Source organism: Catharus ustulatus, chromosome 3, assembly GCF_009819885.2.
Source record: "Catharus ustulatus isolate bCatUst1 chromosome 3, bCatUst1.pri.v2, whole genome shotgun sequence".
Lineage (NCBI taxonomy): Eukaryota > Metazoa > Chordata > Aves > Passeriformes > Turdidae > Catharus > Catharus ustulatus.
The window spans coordinates 11909348-11930110 of NC_046223.1; the positions used below are offsets into that span (position 1 = coordinate 11909348).

A 20763-nucleotide genomic window follows, 5' to 3' on the forward strand; every position below is an offset into this window, starting at 1 on the left:
TCATTTTTTCAGCTTAAGCTCGTTATTCTTTGTAGCTCTTCCCTGAAGGCCAGAATGATCAGCAAACTCCAGACTCCTTTTTTCCCCTCATTCCAGAAGCTTCAGTGGGTCTTATTCAAAAAATCATGATTAGAAAACAGTGTCTAAAAAGGCATCAAAGTTTTCCTGAAGACTGTCTAGGAAAGACAGATACAGCAGTCAGTCCAGTCTCCTAGTTCTCAGTACAGGAACAGCCTGGAAATTCTGCCTGGAATGCTTTCCCTGAAAGCATTTTCTCCTTTTGTCCTTAAAGCCATGGGCAGCAGGAGCAGAGCAGGACTCTGAGTACTCCCTCACATAAATGAATCTGTGGAAAGAGAATGCTAATGACCTGCTAATGAAATCATGGGAAGTTAAATCCCACATGTCACATTACTGGGGACTGAGGTGAGAAGGAGGGAGCCTCCAGCCACAGACAGCAGACTGTTCTCCAGAGCTGTAATTGCTAAGGACACGAAGAGCAGCCTAAAGTTCATCAACAAAGATTTGGCCAGAATGATTCCCCCCAACAAGGACAATGGAGCACTAGAAGAGGCTGACTGGCAATTCTGCAGAGAGCCTACCTTAATTTATTTTTTTTTTAACTGTTTAGCAGTGTTTGTCTGAAATTATACTGTCTTGAAGCAACAGTACAAGACAGGTGAGGCTGCCTCCAGCACCAACTCACAGGAATCCATGAGCAAAGCTTCATTAACAGGTGGGGCATTTTTCCCCATCCACCTGCCAAATCAGTAGGTCTGGAATTATTAAAGACCAAGTTTTAATAGGCTGCCACACAAATTTGTGTCAGGAACAACAGAAATTATTGTCATTGGAATTTCCTACTGGAAAGGGCTTGCTCAAACAGCTCTGAACCCTGGGAATGACCTATGGACAACCGTGAAACATAAGCACAGGTGGGAAGACAGAGAAGCCTACTATGAATTCTGGAATACATTACTATGCTCTTAGAGGCACAAACATGGGCTCAAAAATATTTTTGACAAAAAGCTGGGGAACTTGATTCATAGTATGTGCATTTTCAAGTTGAAAAACATTCCATGACTCTCAGTTTCATTAAGAATGCAGGAAGTAACTGTCTACAAAACTGCCAGCAAACAAGTAAACATTATGGTTTGTCTTCAGTGGATGTTCTTAACATCCTTTTCCATGCTTTGAGTTTGCTAGGAAGCAAAATGACATTCTTCCATCGCTTCAGATACCTTAATTTGAGACAAAGTTCTTGTAGACAGAGCCAGTGAAAGCTTCCACATCTTCGGACCAATTTAAACCTCCTCTCTTCCCTCCTATCCCTTTCTCATTCCATTAGCTAAACAATCTGCAGAGACCATAAAACACAACCCAAAACTTCGGGTCAGCTGAACTCTTTGCAGAGGTGCAGCCTTTGTTTCAAAACTGCCCCCCCACCTGACACCTCTGAGGGGACAATGAAAGGAACTAAGTGTAGAAACAGCATATATTCTGTTACCTACAGAAGCAATGAGAGAGAAAAGTCATTTACTAGAGCAAGTGGCTTATAAAATGGAAAGCAACTTGTCCTTATTCTTTAAATGGAATAGGCAAAATACACTAACACCAGTCTGTAAGATTTTGAAAGCCTATTACCACTCTACACATGGGCAAGTCTTATTCTTAGTCATGAATTTCTTGCTCTCCTACTTGCAACAGCCAATCTGAACACCTGTTATTATTCAGTAGAACATAAAAAACACCAAAATAATTCCAAGAACTGCCTCATGAAGTAAAAGCAGATAATCAATTGCACAGAATGTGGTTAAACAGAAATGAAATTAGAGACAAGAAAGTTATTACTAAATATACACAGAACACAGCTGTGAAGAAGATAAAGAAAAGGCTTACCATTTAAATGGTAAGAAACTGCTCTATGATCAAACTATTTATGGATTATACATACAGTAAAGCACATCCCTAAGCTCTTCAGACTTCAGTATTTTGTGTTCTGAGTATTGCTGACCAAAGAGGAAGGGAAGCCCTGCAGCCTCTCAGGGCAGAGAACATCCCTGGAGAAAATGGAAGAGATCCCAAAGGACTGTGAAAGTCCCCATGTTTCCCAAAGGTGACCTGGTCTTTTCAGATTAATGACAAATATGCTTTTGTAAAACCAGGCAAATCACACTTTAGGCCCGAAGAGGGTGAATGTCTATAATTTAAAGAGTGAGGAGAACAACCTCCTGCCTCCCCTATTTCTAGTAGGCAAGTGTTCCATGCTCTGGAATGTCAGCCAGCCATTGGAATATTTGTCACTTGCTCGAACTGATGAACATGTTTTCATCCACCACTAAGTGGAGCTGTTACCCTGGGAAAGAGTTTCTCCATCTCTTCCAGCATTAAAAAAAAATAAATAAAGAAGTCATTGAAAGCAGACAGTTTTATAGTTTCTTTAGCTCTCAGTAATTTTTGCGGTAAAATTATGAAATTTATTATTCTGAGGATACTACTTCTATATCCTCCAATGAAAGAATAAACATCTACCTACCAGTGACTATTTGACAGCTCTTGTGAGATGAACTAACAGCACAACTGAGGTTGTAAAGAAGTTCCCATGTAACAGAAGCTTGCCCTGCACGCCTCAGCAAAGGTGTGAGGCAGAGAGCAATAACAGCAGGCAGCAGATGGTCTGCTGTCCCCTGTACATGGAATACACAAACATGTAAAGAAAGCGGGACACAAACTCAGTCTACATGCCCCATATAAAATCCTGAAAAAAAAATCATTTGCAACGCCACAGGAAATCCAGCAACACCCAGAGGAGTTGGCTGAGAAATACACTGACATTGTTTTATCCAGAGCTACTTGTACGGTGACAATTGGAGATGGAGACTTCCCTGATTAAAATAAACTACGTGAGAAAGAAAAGGGAACTCCAGGAAACAGCAACTAAACTGCATTTTGTGTTAACAAGTGTTGTAAGTGAAAATAGAAACTTGACATTTAAAACAAGAGCATAAATAAAGCACTTTGCTTTCAACCCTTTTAAATGTTCAGTTACTGGTGATAAGAATAAATCTTAGCTTTTGACACTTAAATAATTTTCAAATATTGACAGGAAAAAGAAGCCTTTTCAGGTGAAAAACGATAACATGCAAATCCATTGCTTCCCCACACTTCAGTGCTATGTGGTACTACTTGGTAGAAGAGCAATTTCTTTTTTGTTTAAAAACAACAAAAATTAAATCATGTTACTGAGAAACAGTCCATAATCAAATTACATTAATGAGCAATAAACACTGCCTCGATACAACAATCCTTTAAAATGTATTTGAAGACAAAGTTTCTTTTTCAAGAAAACCCCAAGTAAAGCAGTTTCCCCTTTTTTCAGCCCAGACAGCCCCAGTGCGGAAGCTGCTGCCCAGCACAGAGAAGGGAAAGGAAAAAAGTACTTCATGAAGCACTTGCTCCATGCAGTGTCAAGCAGTGCAGTTTGGCAAAGCCTGTTGTTTGTACAGCCTTCAGGAATTCGGCTCTCTGAGGAGCTCTGTGAGCTCCTGGCTTGGAGACGGAGACTCGCAGGAGCAGCTTTTGGGTTTTCAGTGGGTGCACAGGACATGCAGAGGGATCCCAGGGAGCAGCTCATTACTCACACTCCTCACTGTGTGACCATGGCTGCTCCCACCTTTCCATCCTGCCCCAAACTGTTCACCCATAAAAGAGAGAGCTCTGCTCTCCCCTAGAGAGTGGCACTCAACCCCAGAAGAGAGCGCTGCCATTTGGGACGTACAAATGTCATAACCCAGCTCTGAATTGTTCACTGCCCTGCTCATACACAAATGATGTGTCACAGCCCATAAAACAGTGACTCATGACCCAGCTCTAACTTGTTCACGCCATTGCTCACAGTACAAACTAATGCAAGGCAGACTGATGCTTACAGGGAAGGAATTTAAGCAGTGTAGTATAGCAACCCCTCTCCTGTATTTTAGTTGTAACATAACAATAGGTATTTTAATAAGCCTTCATTCCTACAGAGCTAGGATTTATAGTGGTTCAGCTGCTCAATTTTATTCAAGACTTTTTCAGCATCTGGACACCTTCTAATCTTTTTAAATTATTAAGTCTTATAAGTATTAAAAAACCATAACAACATTCCAGCTTACATTCTCTATGACAAACATCCATTCCTTGTCTTCAAACTCTTCAGCATGGGGATCCTAGAAAAAAAAACCAGAGAAATTGAGTCTAAAAATAATCCAGGATTCAAGAGACTGCAACACAGCCAAGATTTTCATATACTCTGAATTATTTTTACCCACAGAAGATGCCAGAGGGAAACATTTCAGCTAGGATGTATCCTTTATGGGATGTCCACTATATGATGAACGAGTTGGGGCAAAATTGCCAGTGAAGATTTAATAGAGACTCCTACAGATACAAACATCCAGTGGGGGGAAAAAAAAATCTCTTTAATTCTCAAGTTCCACCTCCCAGATAAACACAACAAATCTAAATCTTGCAAATAACAGTGGAGGGAGCCACTTGCTTCCACCTGGAGTGAGAAGATGCACACCCCAACCTCCTTAGGCCCAGACTCTAGGAGCACAAGCAGAGAGCCAAAGTCACAGCTTCAGCACAGCACCTCCTTCCACTGCAGATTTCTTAAATACTTATCCTGAGTTCACAATATTTCTATCGTATCACACGTGAGGATCAGAAAACAATTTCACTAACAGGAAGAAAAATAACAATGAAGTTCATTTATTTGGTGCTTTTGTTTTTTAAATTTAATGAGCTTTCAGTCTGCTGGAGTGGCCTGTATTGTTGTCTGAGAGTAAAATAACAGTGGAGAAGACACTTAAGTCATTCCTCTAAAGTGTCTATCAAGGATCCTACTTTAAACAAAACACTTTTTAAAAAAATAATAATTAATCATCCAGTCCACGTTCTGAACAACTTCTACTGTTGCAAACAGGTTCTCACACTAAGAGAATATCTTGAGTCTTTCTTTTGACATGAAACCTGCTTTAGCTATACGTCAATTCTATCCTATTTTTTCTAGTTACAGGAAAACACTCAATTACTCCTCTGCCTCTGATGTTTGCACACTATAGGTGTTTGGAGTCACTTCCATATCATCAGCATTTCCCTACATCATATATGAGACCCCTCAGCATCTATGTTTGCTTGCTACTATTTGGCAATTGGTCCTGACAACTACAGCAAGCATGGCAACTCCATCTTGCTGCTCTAAATTAACAAAATGCATCAAGATATTTGCTCCTTCTTAACTCACCTTATTTTAATCTTTCCTTTAACTCTTGTTTCAGTTTCAGCTTTGAAGTCAGACAGTGGGCAAAGGTACTGTGCCACTTTTTAACTAGTTCTCTTTGCATACACAAAATATTTTGTAAGTAATGAGCTTATAGCACCTACAACCAGAGAAAATAATTTCTTTTTCTCTTTTTTTTTTTTTTATTTTATTATTTTTTTTTTATTTTCCAGCACACAAAGAACTTGGGAAGTGTGCACTTAAATAAACCTCCTCTTTGGATGAACTACAATAACACTTCCAGGAGGATATTATCCCATCTCCTCCTGCGCATCCTTCCTCCAAAACCCAGCCAAGTGGGTTCCTTGTGCAGCCCCCCTGTAAAACACTTCCAGTGAAAGAATATAAGATATTGCTAAAAACTTACCAAAACTGATAATTCATTTTTATATATGAATAAACCTTTTAAGAGATTTTTTGGGTTTTTTTTAATAATAATTTAAATACTGCAAATGAGTATCAAAACATACCAGTAACCATAAGGACAGAAGGGCAAGTAGATACATACAAAATTATACTGAAGCATTTCCATGTTCCAATTAATGTCTTGTAAATATCAGATTATGTAATTATATCTCCATCACATTAATCAGGTTTGTGGAATTCTGCATTATGTAAATAAAGTACATGATACCTGAGGGTTTGGTGCATACTATATAAATTCTAAAGATGTAACTTTCTGTAACCCAGCTATTAAATACTTAAAATTTTTAAGAGGTAACCTAAGGCAATTACCTTTCTGTTTAATTGCTTCCTTTGATACAGTATGAAATGACATAATGAGATTTAATGGGATCATTAACCACTTTATGTTTTAATAAGCTACTCCGTAATAAGTGACTCAACTCTTAAATATTTCATCCTGCTCAATCTTTTTCCCCTAACTCCCTCAAAAGCTATTAGGACAAGCTTGCAGGTTGACCTAAAACTGCTTCCAAAGTCAGGGTCCAATATAACAAACAGGGTCCATATAACAAACAAAACATTCTTTGTTTTGTTTTTGCAAGGCAATAATCTATAAAGTCAAACAAAGCTCTCTGTCAGTGGCAGTAAAACTCACACCTCTGAGGGCTACAGAACCAGATGCTCTGCTGAGTATTTCTGATCATCTGACAGAGCAAAATAACTCTGTATAATGCAAAGACTCCTTAATGTTCAACATTTTAGCATATACTTGAAAGCAAGTTGTGTGTAGAGAGTTAGGGACATGCGTGCGGAAGATATCGGGCTGTACGGTCAGTTAGGACACACCCCCCTCTGCAGCCAGACCCCTGCCCTGTACCTGGATGTACCTTGCTGACGTAAGCAGGAGGAAGTAACACTAACTACCCAAGCTATAAGAACCCTTGTGACCCCTCAATAAACGCCATTTGCTTTCCGCCACATTGGTGTCTGGAGCTTTTGGACCGAGCGGCCCTGTGGTTGGGTCACCGTGCCGGGCCAGAACTAGGTCGCCACACCTTGAGAAGGCGACAGTTGTGAACACTTTAGGAAGATAAATGCAGTGTATTGCCCCAAAACAGCCCTTAAAAGCTTCAAGGACTTCTCCAATTAACAGCCTTATGTTCAGAGAGTATGAAATATGCTGATAAATGAACACTTTACATATGCATAGCATATTTCAGATTTAAAGGTGAATCCACATTTTTTTAAGATGTATTTCTTGTTAGTTTTAAAATGTCTCCAGAAAGACAAAACCCTAAATAATTTTATATACATAAGCCTCAGCATTTCCTTGCAACAGATACATAAGTGACTTCAGTCTTCCACAAAAATGCTTTTATCAGAAGCCCAAGGAGCAGCATAAAGAGTCCTATGTCTAATTAACTAACAACTTCATTACATGGTCACATAAACAGATACTTGTATGATTATAGTTGTAACCGTTTCTTGTACTATTATAGTTATAACACAGTTTCTATTGCAAACAACAAGTTACATTTGGGATAAGGTTTCCTCATGTGGTCTCCATAACAGGTGATGTTTCTACAAATCTGGCTAATCTTTCATCTTATTTTAGATTTGAAGAGAGTAAATACCAGTATAAAAAACCACAACACCTCATACTTCCCTCACTGAATAATCCATATTCTCCATTCATTCTCTGCATAAAACTCATGTGATGTATCTAGCAAACTATTATTTGAGGACTATGCTTTAGCTTAAAAAATGCTATTCCAAAGAAGAATAACTCCAGGAGAAATGGTTACAGCAGCCTTTGGAATGCTCCAATACTATATGAAAGCACTCTCTGGTAACAGGGCACACAAAACCTCACCTGCAAGGAGGTATAAGCTGGGAATACTTAAAGTCAAGAGTTAAAAACAGACTTTATTGCCGTTTTCTAAAAGCAAATGATAATGAAAATTACCTAAAAAGATCAAGAAACAAGTTGCCTCACATCTTGCTGTAGCATGAGGGGAGTTGGCAAAAGATTTTTTTTAATAATGCATATTTGCTTCACCAATGTACCACAGATGCAGAACTACACTCTATCCAACACTCACTGTGGTTTCACCATGAATTGAAAACTGTAAGCATTAGGGCAAATGGATTGAACAGTTTGTTGCTCCTCCTCATTTTACTATGTAAATAAAGAACCATCATTTTTAATACCAAGACATGGGTCCAATTTTCCTGTCTGTTTGATGTTCCCTTTCACCATCTTCAGCTCAGTTTAAGAGCCTTTTTTCTCTACCCTCTTTTCCTCTCCAATTTGTCTCATAAGATGACCTTAGTGTGCCAAAAGTAACGCTCAGGTAAGAAGCAAATAGGGAACTGTCCAAGAGACTGGACATCAGCTTTTCTTTGCAATCCCACCCCTTAGCTTCTTTCTGTGACACCATTCTGCCCATCCATGCCAACTACCAAAAAAGTCAGGATAAGTCAGACACATTTTTCTGTCCTCTATTGATCAGTCCATGATGAACCCATTCTTGTCAAGAACTAGATCCTTTCTGCAGAGTACAAGGTGGTTTCAGACAACTGAAGAAGGGTAAACCTTCTCCAATTGTTGAGGTTATATTCAGATTTATTTTTGTATTTCTTGCACTAGGAACAAAGGACATATCAGGGCACTGCTGCATTTCCTAATCAGCAGCCAGAGTGGGTAGGGAAGATCTTCAGACTGTTAGTCCCTTCCTCCCTTCCTTCCCTGTGCCTCCCTCCCTAAGCGTTCCTGGTTTTTGAAGCTTGTCTTTCAATTAGATCACTTCATACCAGCCTTAATCTTCAGTCTTTCTTCTTGGGGAATAACTGCTTAAGGACTGTCATAGTGAATCACATCAAATGCTGACAGGGTGTGTGATCTCCTTTTACCAGTGACCTGCAGCAGATGCTCTGGGTACTCCAGCATCTGTCCTCAGCTTTTGTACTTGCCTGCTTGAAACTGCACAAGACTCAAGATTTGACCCAATTCTTGTTGCTTTCAATGCCGGTTACAAAGGTCTGATTAGTCTAGAAAATCATATACAACTGTGATCAGCTTTAATTGGAGCTGCCAGAAAGCAGGGAGCTCTGAGGAGATTGGCAGCAACATCCCTGTGCATCACCACACCAAGCTCACACTTTCCTGTAAGGCCTCTGGGCTAGAAAGGCAACAAGCACTGAATGTCTTTTTTTTTTAAATCTTTCTTAAAAATTAGTCCCCCACTAACCTTCTAAGTTTTTAATAATTTAATTTTTTGATGTGCAAATGTGCTTACTTTGCCAAGCTCATGATTTTTGTATCTGACACGTAACACCTTGACTATGGAACTGGTTTTCACTTGTATGGAGTATTCTCCATAGTATCTGGTCAAGGAACCTGGTCCCTCTTATACTGAAATAAGCATGTTCTGAACCCAGACTTGGTCTTTACTTATGATAAATGGCTTTATGAAGAGGATTTGGACTGATTTGGGTTCTTTTTTTTCCTCCTCTGAGATAACACATTGGCTTTAGTGCAGTGTTCCTGCTACAGCATGGCCAGTTATTATTCCATAAAATCAAAGCATGATTGACTTGGGCTTTCAAGAAGAATGATAGGGATTTTTTCCTGAGTAATATGTGGGGACAGGAATACTTTCAACTACACAAGTATGCCTGGTTCATCTATTTCATTCTTATTTAACTCAAATATTTTTTGTGTGCTCAGAAAGCTATGCCTTCAAAAATATCTTTTTCGAACTCTGGAATTAAGAGCTAGTAATGGTCCCTGTTGTTGCAATGGTACATCAGTGTGATGAAGCATGTACATTACTGACAAAACAAGTGTTTTGTGTAATCCAATGAAGCAAAGTCCATGCTTACTCCTGAAGAACAAACATTTTTGCTCAGGAAGTCACTTTGCTTTTAAGTTAGAAAATAACAATTGCAATTTAAATCCTCGTAGTACAACTGATGTTCATTTAGTTTTACTAAAAGCATTGGGCTTGCTTGGCAGTGAAAAATTCTGGTTTAAAATCTCTCTCAGCTGATAAAGATCTTTGTTTGTATATAAATCCACAGAAAAGTATGGAAGTTTTAATATGTGGTAGTTAAACTTTGCTAATGCAAGGACTTTAAAAAATTAACTTCTGGAGTATGACCATGGTAACAAAAAAAAAGTGGGAATTCAGCTCTGGCTTTTGTGGCATTTGTGAATCTTTTCATGAAAGCACTACAAATTATGGATTTTAAATGCACAATAGGTTTATTGTTTCACGATGTTTCTTTCTCTCCAGTTTGGTTGAAAAACCCAAGGCATAACTAAACATCAATGTGGAGCTCAGCAAAGGAAGAAGTTGAACTTTCAGAACAGATGGAACTTTTTATGCAATTAGCACTTCAGGGGCTGGATGGGCAGGAGCTACAGCTAGTCAAGGGAAGCTGAATCAATATATCCATGTGATGCTTTTTCCCGCATGACTCCAGGGCACTATGAAATTTTACCAGCAGCCCAGAATTAATTGAAACAAACAAACAAAAAAGCTTACATTCACTTGAAAATAAAGTTTTCTAAATGAAGGTTCTAATCTCTTAAGTACGTTCCTTGTCAAGAATTACAATTATGTTGTGGTAAACAAGGTAACACCCAAATCAGGGCTGTGCAGATAATACAGACTCTCTCATCTGTTGACTGATCACAGGCACTTTGCTTAGCCAGCTCTCAAGTGTCCAGGCTGACTGCTGAAGAGGAGACGCTTAACATTCTCATCAGCCCTTGAAACCTTGACTTATCTCCTAATCCTACCAGCAACACATTTCAACAGCCACTTACGAATGCACTGCCACTACTGTGAATCATTTCCCACAACACATAGCTGTCTGTCTGGAGCCCACTCCTTCCATTCCCAACAGCACCACAGCACTCATTTGTTATCTGTGATTGCTACACAGCCCTGTGGGAGCAGCCAGCTCCCTGCTCTGGGCTCTGCTAGGGTGGACATGGAGGCAGCAGCTCCCTGAGCTTCTCAGGTGGTGCTGAAAGCAAACAGCTTCTGTTTGCTAAACAAGGTCGGGCTGAAAATGCCAAACCTTCAGTAATCACCCTTCTTCACAGGGGATCAGCTCCAAAAAGGATTTTTACAGAACTGCAAGGTGAGCAGCCTCTTTTTCTGAGCTTTGGTGTTTTCAGTCTTTTTGTCCCCTTTCTTCTAGAGCAAGGAACAATATAAATACCCAACTTCCAAGTCAGCTCACAGAAAGGCAGCTGCGGAGTGCTGTCACATACTTCCCTTCCCACTGCTCCAGTGTTGCCCAGACAATGCATCAGCTGTGTGACAAACAGCCAGTTCTTTTCGAGTGCCTTTGCCCAGAACCTACCAGCTACAGAAATGCCAGCTCTGTGGGTGCTGGAACATGTCCTCTGCTGCAGCTGAAGCGCCACAGAGCCATCAGAGGACTGGGCACAGCCTGAGCTGAGCCAACACCATATTCTGCCAGCAGCCCCCTGCCCCTCACAGCTCACTCAGGCAGGTTGTTGGTCTCACACAGGGACAGCACTCCTGGGGCATCACACAGCTTGCTCAACAAGCTCTGTGCCACACGTGCATTCCCTTGCAGAGAACAAAGGGCATTTGGCCACTTCCAGGCACTCTTGCTGGAAGAGTTGGAGGATCAATTAGAGCAGATTTTACAGTAAGAGCTGCCTGACAGTGTGATGGTTCTCAATATTTTGATTATAAATCCAATGCTCATTCCCTCAGAGACTAGTGGGTACCATTTACAGAAGGCACAGCTGCTGGGGTTATTCACACTCCTACATCTCCTACCAGACCAATTCTTGTGACAGGCAGGCTCATTTTTGGGGGAGAGGAAGAAGTCGAGTGAACAGATCTGCCTGCAGAATTAGTGCTGGGTAAAATTAAGCTTTTGTAATACCTGGCAGTGACTCCAGAGGCCCTTCCTTTCCTCACTAGATAGTCCTACCCTCAGTCACACAACTAACAAAGCTGCTGTGCTGTTCTACATAACAGAACTCTGAAGCAGTACAAGTGTAAATAAAAAGATGGGGTGGCAAGAGAAGGCTGGAAGACACCTTCACTCCAAAGCCACAGTATCACAGAGCTGCACCCCAAAAAAACTTTATTTCTCATCCTTTATATAACACCATAATCACAATCCAAATTTCTGTACCTTCCTGATTCACTTTAAATGTTGAAATTATTAAGCAACATTTATAGTGTTCAGATTGTACAGACATGTAGCATTTGCCACATAATGCTGACAAGTTTTTTAGCCCAAGTAGAGGTCCTCAAAGCAAACAATTTTTGATAGTGAACTTTTGAATCTCAGTTGAAGACTACTGTTTACTAAGAAGAGAGACAAGTTTATGATCACTGCCAACCTAAGAAGCTTGTGTTCATTGGCAATCCCAAAGGCAGGAATTAAAACAAGGGGTGGAAGGAGGCGGGAAGACAAGCCCCTTTTTTAGGTTTAATGAATCAAGTAATAAGTTCCCATTCTAAGGCTAATCAGAAGCCATATCCAAGCTCAGGAAATTCCCCAAGACAAAGAAATACAAATATTATTAATTGGAAAGAAATATGTTACTGTTGCCCTAAGCTGCAAAGGGAGCAGTCAGAAATAAGAACTGACATAGATGAAGGCACCAGAGCAAAGAACAAGGAAGAACTATGGAATGAAAAATTCCAGAAATCTTCAGCCTCCTACACTGCCACACATGCAAAGCTGCATTGTTTATCTTTATGCAGAAAGGGCCTTGCCCAATGATATTTGGGAAATAAGTGCTAGCACAACTATCACTTCCTCCTCCTGCCTCACAGCCACACAAATAAGCTTTACTTAGTACAATAAATGCAGTTCAAAAAGAAAAAATTTCCCTGTAAAATCTTATAGTTCTTTGTACTACTCAATACTGCACATCCACTCTTAGAGCTGCAGTCACATCAGTGCTGTGATGTTTGTGTAGCATTTTAAATAACGGGAAATGAGGAGCTGGATTCTGTTGCAGCCAATAGTGTGCACTGAGACTGAACAAGGAAGTCTAGAAATGACAGTGTTCTGACAACTTCTGCCTTCCAGTATTTACAGAAAACCTACCAGGCTGTAACCCAGGCCAAGTCCTTACACATGTACTACGTGCACAGTTACACATGTGCTGAACTCTGTGCCAGTGCCTCGCCATAATCAGCTCAATGGGTATTTTAGTGTGTTAACTGAACTACACAAGTCAGCTTTGGCAGGGAACAGACCATCCCTCTCAGCCTGATTTGAACTGAGGACATAAGGTTGTGCAGTTAATGACATAAAACCAGCAAGATTAGACCTTGTGACTATAATCTGGCATTTCCAAACAGATTTTTTCACGTATTGTTTAGGAAATAGTAAAGATTATGCTTTAAAAAAAACCACATACCTTGAAGAGAGTCACAGTAATTTCAACATTTTCAGGTACAGGCCACACCACCACCCCACGGTATGGGTTCTTGATTCCAGGCTGCCAGCTGTGTGCCTAAAGGAAGAAAAATACCCAGTTGTTTAAAGCCATTATAAAAGTGCTGACTTGACTCCCACAGGACCCAGGGCACACAGGTAAAAGTAACGTATCACTGACTCCAAAGAGATCACATTCTTAAACCCATGACACTGCTGAACACTTCAAAGGACACAACTGAGAATGATAGTAAGGAATCTCAGACCACTAGCAGACTTTTCCATTGAACTAAAGCTGTTCTTCACAAGGTCCTAAACTCAGCTTTTTTATTACATAGCACAGGTCAGGACACCCAGAGCCTTGCAAAAATTAAGGCTGTAAGGTCAGAACTTCTGAAGCAAGCTGAGCTTTACTTTGTGTACAACAAATAGTGCAGGTCCAGTCACATTTACACATAAATGGAGCAAGAAATTTTACTTGAGGAAAGAAAAGTGAAAAAAAATGCTTTATACTGCTACTAAAACTCTTAAGTGCTTAAGAACTAGTATGTTGGAGTACCTAAACCTAGAACCCAACAGTTAAATAGGCTGAGAACCTGTCTACCTTTGAGCATCAGTTTGGATTAGTGTATGGCCTGTATCTACATTTTAACAGCCAGTCCTAAAAAACAGCAATTCTGCTCTGGTTTGCAATAAGTATGCCTCTTTCCAAGCTCAGCCTAATCTAATTTGTGAGCTGTAAGACAAATGAGGGAAGGATGCTGCTGCAGAAGTGACAGCTACAGAGCCAGAGTGTTACGAGATACGTGTGGAAGTTTTATCAGGAAAGACTACAATCTAATTACTGTTACCTGAAACCAATTAACTTGTCTTTTTTCTTTTTTTAATTCTAGAGCATCACTCATTGCAATTTTATACTCCTTTCAACACTTAGAACTTCAGATTCAGACTGTCTATTAGGTGAGCAGGATCTATGACTCAGGTTCTCGGGGACCCTAAGGTAACCTGGGCAGCTTTAAGGATGACTTTGCTGTACCGAAGTGGCAAAGACAAAGTTGGAGCAGCAGTTCCATCTCTATAGAAGCAGCAGCTCTCTGCCACCAGTAGTGATTGCCAAACTTTGCCAGCTCTCCTTTGGTTTTATCACAATTTTTTTTTCTTTGGTGTTCTGCTTGAAACTGCAGCTCCCAAAGATGCCTAATTAGATCAGATTTTACAGTGAGTGTCTATGCTTTGGACTTGCAGAGTAGCAACTTGGAGCATCTGAAAAAAAGGGAAAAGGGAATTTTAAAATAAGAGCAACTTGAAAGAACCCAATTTCTACTGGTTTTACTCCACGAATTTCAGTCTAAACTCATCAGTCTAAAGACAGCCTGGATGTATTGTCGAATAACTAAGCAGACAACACCAAATAACACAAACAAAACTTTATATTTTACAAGAATGAGTTATTCTGTGAGCAGCAAAACACACCACAGTAGATGTCATTACTACCACAGACACCAGAGGTGCAGTTTGTGGGTCTCTGTCCCACAGAACCCAGAGCCCCCTGCATCACTCCCAGCTTGCCCACAGAGATCTTCAGCAGATACAAGGCAGTGATCCAGAGCCAGGCACAGGCTCACCTGCTATGTCCTCTGGTAGCATCTTGTAAAATCAGTAACTTCTCCTCCATGGGGGCACTCCATTCTCTTTCCAATTTATCAGTTTGTACAAAGATAATTTGAACTCATGGTGTGTCTGAAACCTGCACTTTCCTGCTGGGTTTGGCCAACACTGACAATTATATGAAACTTTTGCTGTCCAAGGTCCAGGCACTGCCAGCCTGCTCAGCTGAGGATCACTTGTACCCATGTATTAAAAAACCTTAGAAAATGAGCATTCACTGGCGCAGTCAGCACTTCACTTCAAGCCCTTTATCAGCATTTCCTCCCACCAGGAAAGTCAGCAAGGCTCAATAAACACACAGGGATACATGTTTTTCTGTCACTGAAAGCAACGACCAAGAGACAAGCTCTAACTAATGAGCTTTTAAAGCAAAGCTGTTCTGTGATCATGAATGTTATTAAGTCCTCCTCCGGCTTTGAAAAATAAACACTGTATGACACAAACAGCATGACAGAAAAAAAGATAACATCAAAAGGACTGTCTGGGTTGTTGGGAAGGAGAAAGGGAAAGGGGAAAGTAAAGCCGGAGAAACACAGAGCACCAGCAAATGACAGTAATTTAAAATGAGGATGCAGAGTGTTATTCTAAGGCAACATTTCTCATGCCAGGCACCTCTATGCCTCAGCTTCATCAAGTTACATCTGGCCTACATCAAAAAACCTTTTCAACTCCCAAATTATAAGCTTTGACTTGGAGCTGGATCAGGCTGTCACTGCAGGTGACAAGGACTTGCTGTCAGGCTCAGCCAAGGCGAGGTGCTGTGTCTGCACAGTACATTTTCATCCTATTCACCTCCTCTAACTCCATTTTCCATCGGGTGGTTGTGCCTTTAGACCTACTTTTTCCTCATTTGCTACTGGTCTTAACCTAACATCTCCCACAGTCCTGGAAGTCAAGGCAAGGGCAGCTAAGCAGAAATTACTTCCAGCAGCAGGTGCCTTACTCACAGCCCTGCCCTTGCCTGACTTGTCTCAGATCTGAGGAATGGGAGCCATGGTCTGGAAAGAGAAGCAGAAGTGCTCTGTTGCATTTCAAAGCAAAAGGCAACTCTTCCTTTTTTCTTCTTTTCTGCCAGTAGAAAACGAGAGAAGACAACATAGCATGAAAGCTCTTTTAAATCTGGAAACAGGAGCTACAGGAGGGGCTGCTGAAATACCCTATAAAGAGAGTAGGGCTGTGAATGACATTGTCCAACCTACAGCATTGCTCTAACACAAAACTGATGACTGGGAGAAGAGGAAATCTCTTAAAGAAGGGCTGTGGAGATGAGCCTACAGACTTGCATGGGCACTTCAGGCTATCCAGTTTTGAGATTCATTTTTCTCTTCAAAACAACAGTTCCAATCCAGGCAGCCAGCTTTGCAATCCACCACCTGTGATGTGAACATCACTGCTGTTTTGCTGGGCACGAACTGGAATGACAGACTCGATACTACATTATTCCAGGAACCTGCCCTTTCAGAAGCTTCATCTCTTTTCTGCTTTCTTCACTACCACCTTGCCTCAACCTGTTGTGCAAGATAATTTCATGTTACTTTTCTGTAAGTTACTAGAGTTGACCATAATATTTTGAGCCTGCTACAAATTACAGAACAGTTTATATTTATGAATAAAAAACATGTACTTATTGCCAATATTATCAATATTGGGTTTTAAAAGCAAAACTCATCTGAAACAGACCTATGATTATTCCTTGCCCACAGCCACAAGAGTGGCTTTATTGTGAGCCAGCAAACTGCTGATTTTCTTTTCCTTATAAAATTTTTGCCAGCTGCCTGTGATCAGACCAGCTCTGCTGCTTGTCGGTGTGACAGGCTGTTAAGGGCACAAGAAGTAAGCAGGGGCTCAACTGGCTCCAGTAGTGCATAGGGCAGCTCAGCTTGTAAGGATAGTCCCTCTTTTTCAGTGTTATCCAGGTAGAACATTTAGACAGAAAAGGAAAAAAAAAAAAAAAAAACCAACCAAAAAAAATCAAGAAGAAGAAGAGATGACACTCATCTGGTCCCTCCATGCCAGCAGTGTGACTTTGGAACACTGGAACACCAATGATTTGCTCTACGCCGTGCATCCCACCAAAGTCATTCACCATCCAAGACAGCCAGAGTTGCACATGGCTGTTAATGGACCTACTAGAAAAAGAATGCACTAGCAAAAGTTGCCAATTCCCTCACACCAGAGGAAACCAGCAGTTTGTGAATGGCTTCTTCTTGTTCTTCTGAACTGCAGTTACGTGTCACAAAGGGAGACAAATTAAAGATCGCACTCCAGACTACAGCTTGCATCCCCCCCACGATCATCTTGAAATCCCTGTGATTGGCCCACCAGTTAAAAAAGCTGGGCACCAGAACAACACTCCAGTCACACTCATGCCTTGGGATGCAGTCAAAAAAACTCAGCACGTGCCAAAGGAGGAAGTTCAAAGCCCTGGAAACTCCAGGCAGCCTTTGATCAACACACTGCTGTCAGTGCCCCTTTAGAGCAGACAAGGAAACCAGCAGATTCCCACAGGTCTTCCCATGAATGTCTTCAATTCATCGTGCTACAACTGTCTCTGTGCACATGTGTATTACTGCTAAAAAGCTACAGAAATACTGCTGAGCTTGGGAAATGAGCAAAAACTCATCTCCACCACAAGCTCTCTAGGACTGGGCTACCTCTTCAAGCTTGGTTTCACACACACATGTTCATGACGTACGTGATTAAATACGTGATTCATGCTATTCTGTTCACCAAAATCTTTCTTTATTTGTAGTTGATGCTCAGATAAAGAGCTTTCCTATCTCTTCAATCAGCTTCTCACATCATCTGTATGGTTTCTTATTGGAAAATAAAAACAACCAACAAAATAAATTAAAAAAACTAAAAAATCAAAGCCCAGACAAACCAAAAAACCTGAATGCAGAGCTATTTTTGTCATTGTTTTCTGGGACAACCATCACTACACCTCAGAATGTCACCACAAGTCAACTTTATGGGACTCGATCACAGCATGATCTTGCAGCTTTGCTAAAAATCTGAGAAGCCCCAGAAGCGGCATTTTTCAACTGTGCTGGTCCCAGACAGTCACCAGCACGTCAGAGTCACAACATGCCTTTGGAACTCAACTCCAGCCGAGCAGGCACAGACAGGGCTGGCACTGGGCAATAAAGTAGCCAGAAAAGGCAACAGATTGCCAAGAACAGCAAAACAGGTGACACAGCTGCTGCTTTATTGGTGGCAGAACCTTGGAAAAATGCTGGCCAGGCTGCTGTTTTTGTACAAGGGATTCCTTTCACTCCATGCCCCTTTGCCTCTCCTGGCTCTTGCTTCTCACTGCTCAAGTTTTTTCCCTCTTCTCAGCATTGTTCCTTCTCCTTTGTGCTTAAACAGATAAACCTGCAAGAGAAGCACTGAAATCACAGCCAAGGTACCTTCTTTTAGCTTTGATACAAAAAGAATCTTTGAAGAATAATTCTGTCAGGCTCTCAGAAGCAAGTGCAAATTTGATTCTTCAGAGGTGTATAATTCAACCATAAACCTCTGCATGTTCACAGGATTAGTAGAAAGTACCTCCATTTACAAATTGAAATTTCTTAGTTCAAAGCCTGGAAATTTGAGAGCATCTCAGTGAAATTAAGGTAAACATATTTTCAACATGTTTTTCCCTTGCTCTACACTAGAACAAAGACATTTTTCCACCACTCAAAAAAAAAAAAAAAAAAAAAAAAGAAAAGAAAAGAAAGAGAGACAGGTCCAAAAGCTCAGGGCAACTTTCCAGTGTGCCAGGGTACTGAAGAAGAGTTAAACACATCCATGGCTACAAGCTGCACTTTCTGTAAACTATGGATGCTGAACAGCATCTAAATAAAGCTTGAAAAGTGTACCTGATTTTGCAAACAGACAACATTTGCACCAGCAGACAGGTGACTCCCACCCTCCCCAAGCTGAAAGTTCATCTTGGTTCTAGGACTGCACAGTAATTCCACCAAGCACAGTAAAACTACAAATCATCATTTAATGTAAACTCCTGGCACACACAATGGAGACGCCAAACCACACAGAGCCACCTTGTCTTGACACACCTCATAATATAAATTGAAATTAGACTTGCCCATGCAGAGCAGATCCCAAAATAGAACTGTAAGTAACTTAAATCTGCATTAAGGTCAGTAACTGCTGGATATATTTACGGTCTTGTATCCATCTACCCATCAGACTGCTATTTATATGCTCTTTCAAAATGAGTACTTGCTTTTAATTTCCAACACTTTGAAACTTACTGTAATTACACATATCTACAGCTCCTATTCTATGTTTCCCACAGCAAGAAGGAAACTATTCAGACTCCTGCACATGATGCCTCTCATTATTTCTTTTAATAAAGGGACCACTGTAGTTTATTTGGAAAAAGAGTACATAGGGTAGGAGGCATATCAAAATCATGGAAACCCACAAAAACAAGGGCTTCAAAGGACATCAGCTTTCAGTTCAATGGCTTTCTAAAATTATATCAGTTAGAGCAGGCATCCCAGTGCACATCCATAGATCCATCTTCCAGTTGCTCAGTGTTTTTGCTTAATACATCTCTTGTACTTTCCCAGTACAAAAGAGACAGAGCTACTGGAGAGGATCCAAAGGGCCACGTTTGTGAGTTTGTCAACTGCTTATGATATCCCTCATTAACCCCAATGATCTGAAAAGTTCAGAAAACATAACCTCCAGAAAAGTCTTCACAACATCTTTACAGTAAGCTAAAACCTCAACCCTCCCTTCCTCCCTCTCAAGAAGCTGAAAAACCAACAGTTATTAATGTTTTGTACTCATTGAACCCAGTGTCCACCTAAAATAAAATAAGAGGAAATACTCATTTGACTTGCTTCCAATAAAGCAATTAGATGAAACAAGTATGTTGAATAAAGTATTTTACTGGCAGGATGACTAAGAGATCAAGAACCTTTATTGATCTACAGTTTTTGACCCAAACAGCTCAAGTCACAGCAACTGCCTAAGCTTTAAAATTAACTCTATCCTCTGCCCAGGTTTCAAGGCCACTCAGTCTCTTTCAAAGTATCTTTGTGGGATCTTACTAAACATAGTAAAGTCAGCCAAAGACTTTTCTGAGTTTCAGGTTTAAATCTGCCAAGAGTTGCTTCTACTACCTGGTGACCAAAAGTGAGGACACATCACGGAACTTTACGGCCCAGTTGAACAAAACTTCAAGCCCAAAATGCTAAGCTAATGCCAGAAAATCCTGTTGCCTCAGGGAAATGCTGTCATTTGGATCCTATAAAATGACAAGCAGAAACCCATCATTTCACAAAGCTATGCTGGACTTGTGTTACAGCTTCTGTTTCTGAGCATATTCTGAACCCCACCAAAGCAGTCATTTATGGACAAATACCTTGTTTTTCACTAGCTTTTCAGGGCTACAAAGCTTATGTAAGCATTGCACTTACTGTTTGCTATCACTTTTACCTCTCTGTGCAACAGAAATTTAATGAAACTGAAATAGAGAAGTTATCATAGGGTGAGGCACATCAGACACCAGTTACTGACATTAGCACTTACTGCTTAGATACAAACCATGCTATAAATTCAAAGGAACTTGAGTGAATTGATGCTGCAGTGAAACAGGAATAGTCTGACTGGCTTTACTTAAGAGTATGGAACATGGAACAGGAACAGGTACCAGACTGAGTGCACACCCTTGTTTACTCATCAGGTAACACCTTTGGGTTTTTATAACCTGAAGCAGAATTTTGGATGCACAACATTCAGTTGTGCAGTCAGAAACCAGTCTTTATCTGAAACAAGCTTAGAACAGCTTATACTTCAAGTCAAAAGACAAAATACAACAAATATGCATGACAATCAGAACAAGAGGTCGGAAAAAGATGAGTACCAGTAAAAGATAAACGCAAAGTCTCTCCTGAGCA

At 40.5% G+C, this 20763-nt stretch overlaps 1 protein-coding gene across 9 annotated transcripts in view; it reads right to left on the bottom strand.

Moving 5' to 3' along the window:
* Positions 1 to 20763, bottom strand: part of EHBP1 (EH domain binding protein 1) — a 212207-nt gene that overhangs the window by 162247 nt on the left and 29197 nt on the right. For all 9 annotated transcript variants that reach the window (XM_033054322.1, XM_033054320.1, XM_033054323.1 and 6 more), the window contains 2 exons: positions 13164 to 13259; positions 4155 to 4208 (listed from right to left, as the gene is read on the bottom strand). In XM_033054322.1, the coding sequence (XP_032910213.1) occupies positions 4155 to 4208; positions 13164 to 13259 (150 nt within the window). The remainder of the gene's footprint in view (positions 1 to 4154; positions 4209 to 13163; positions 13260 to 20763) is intronic.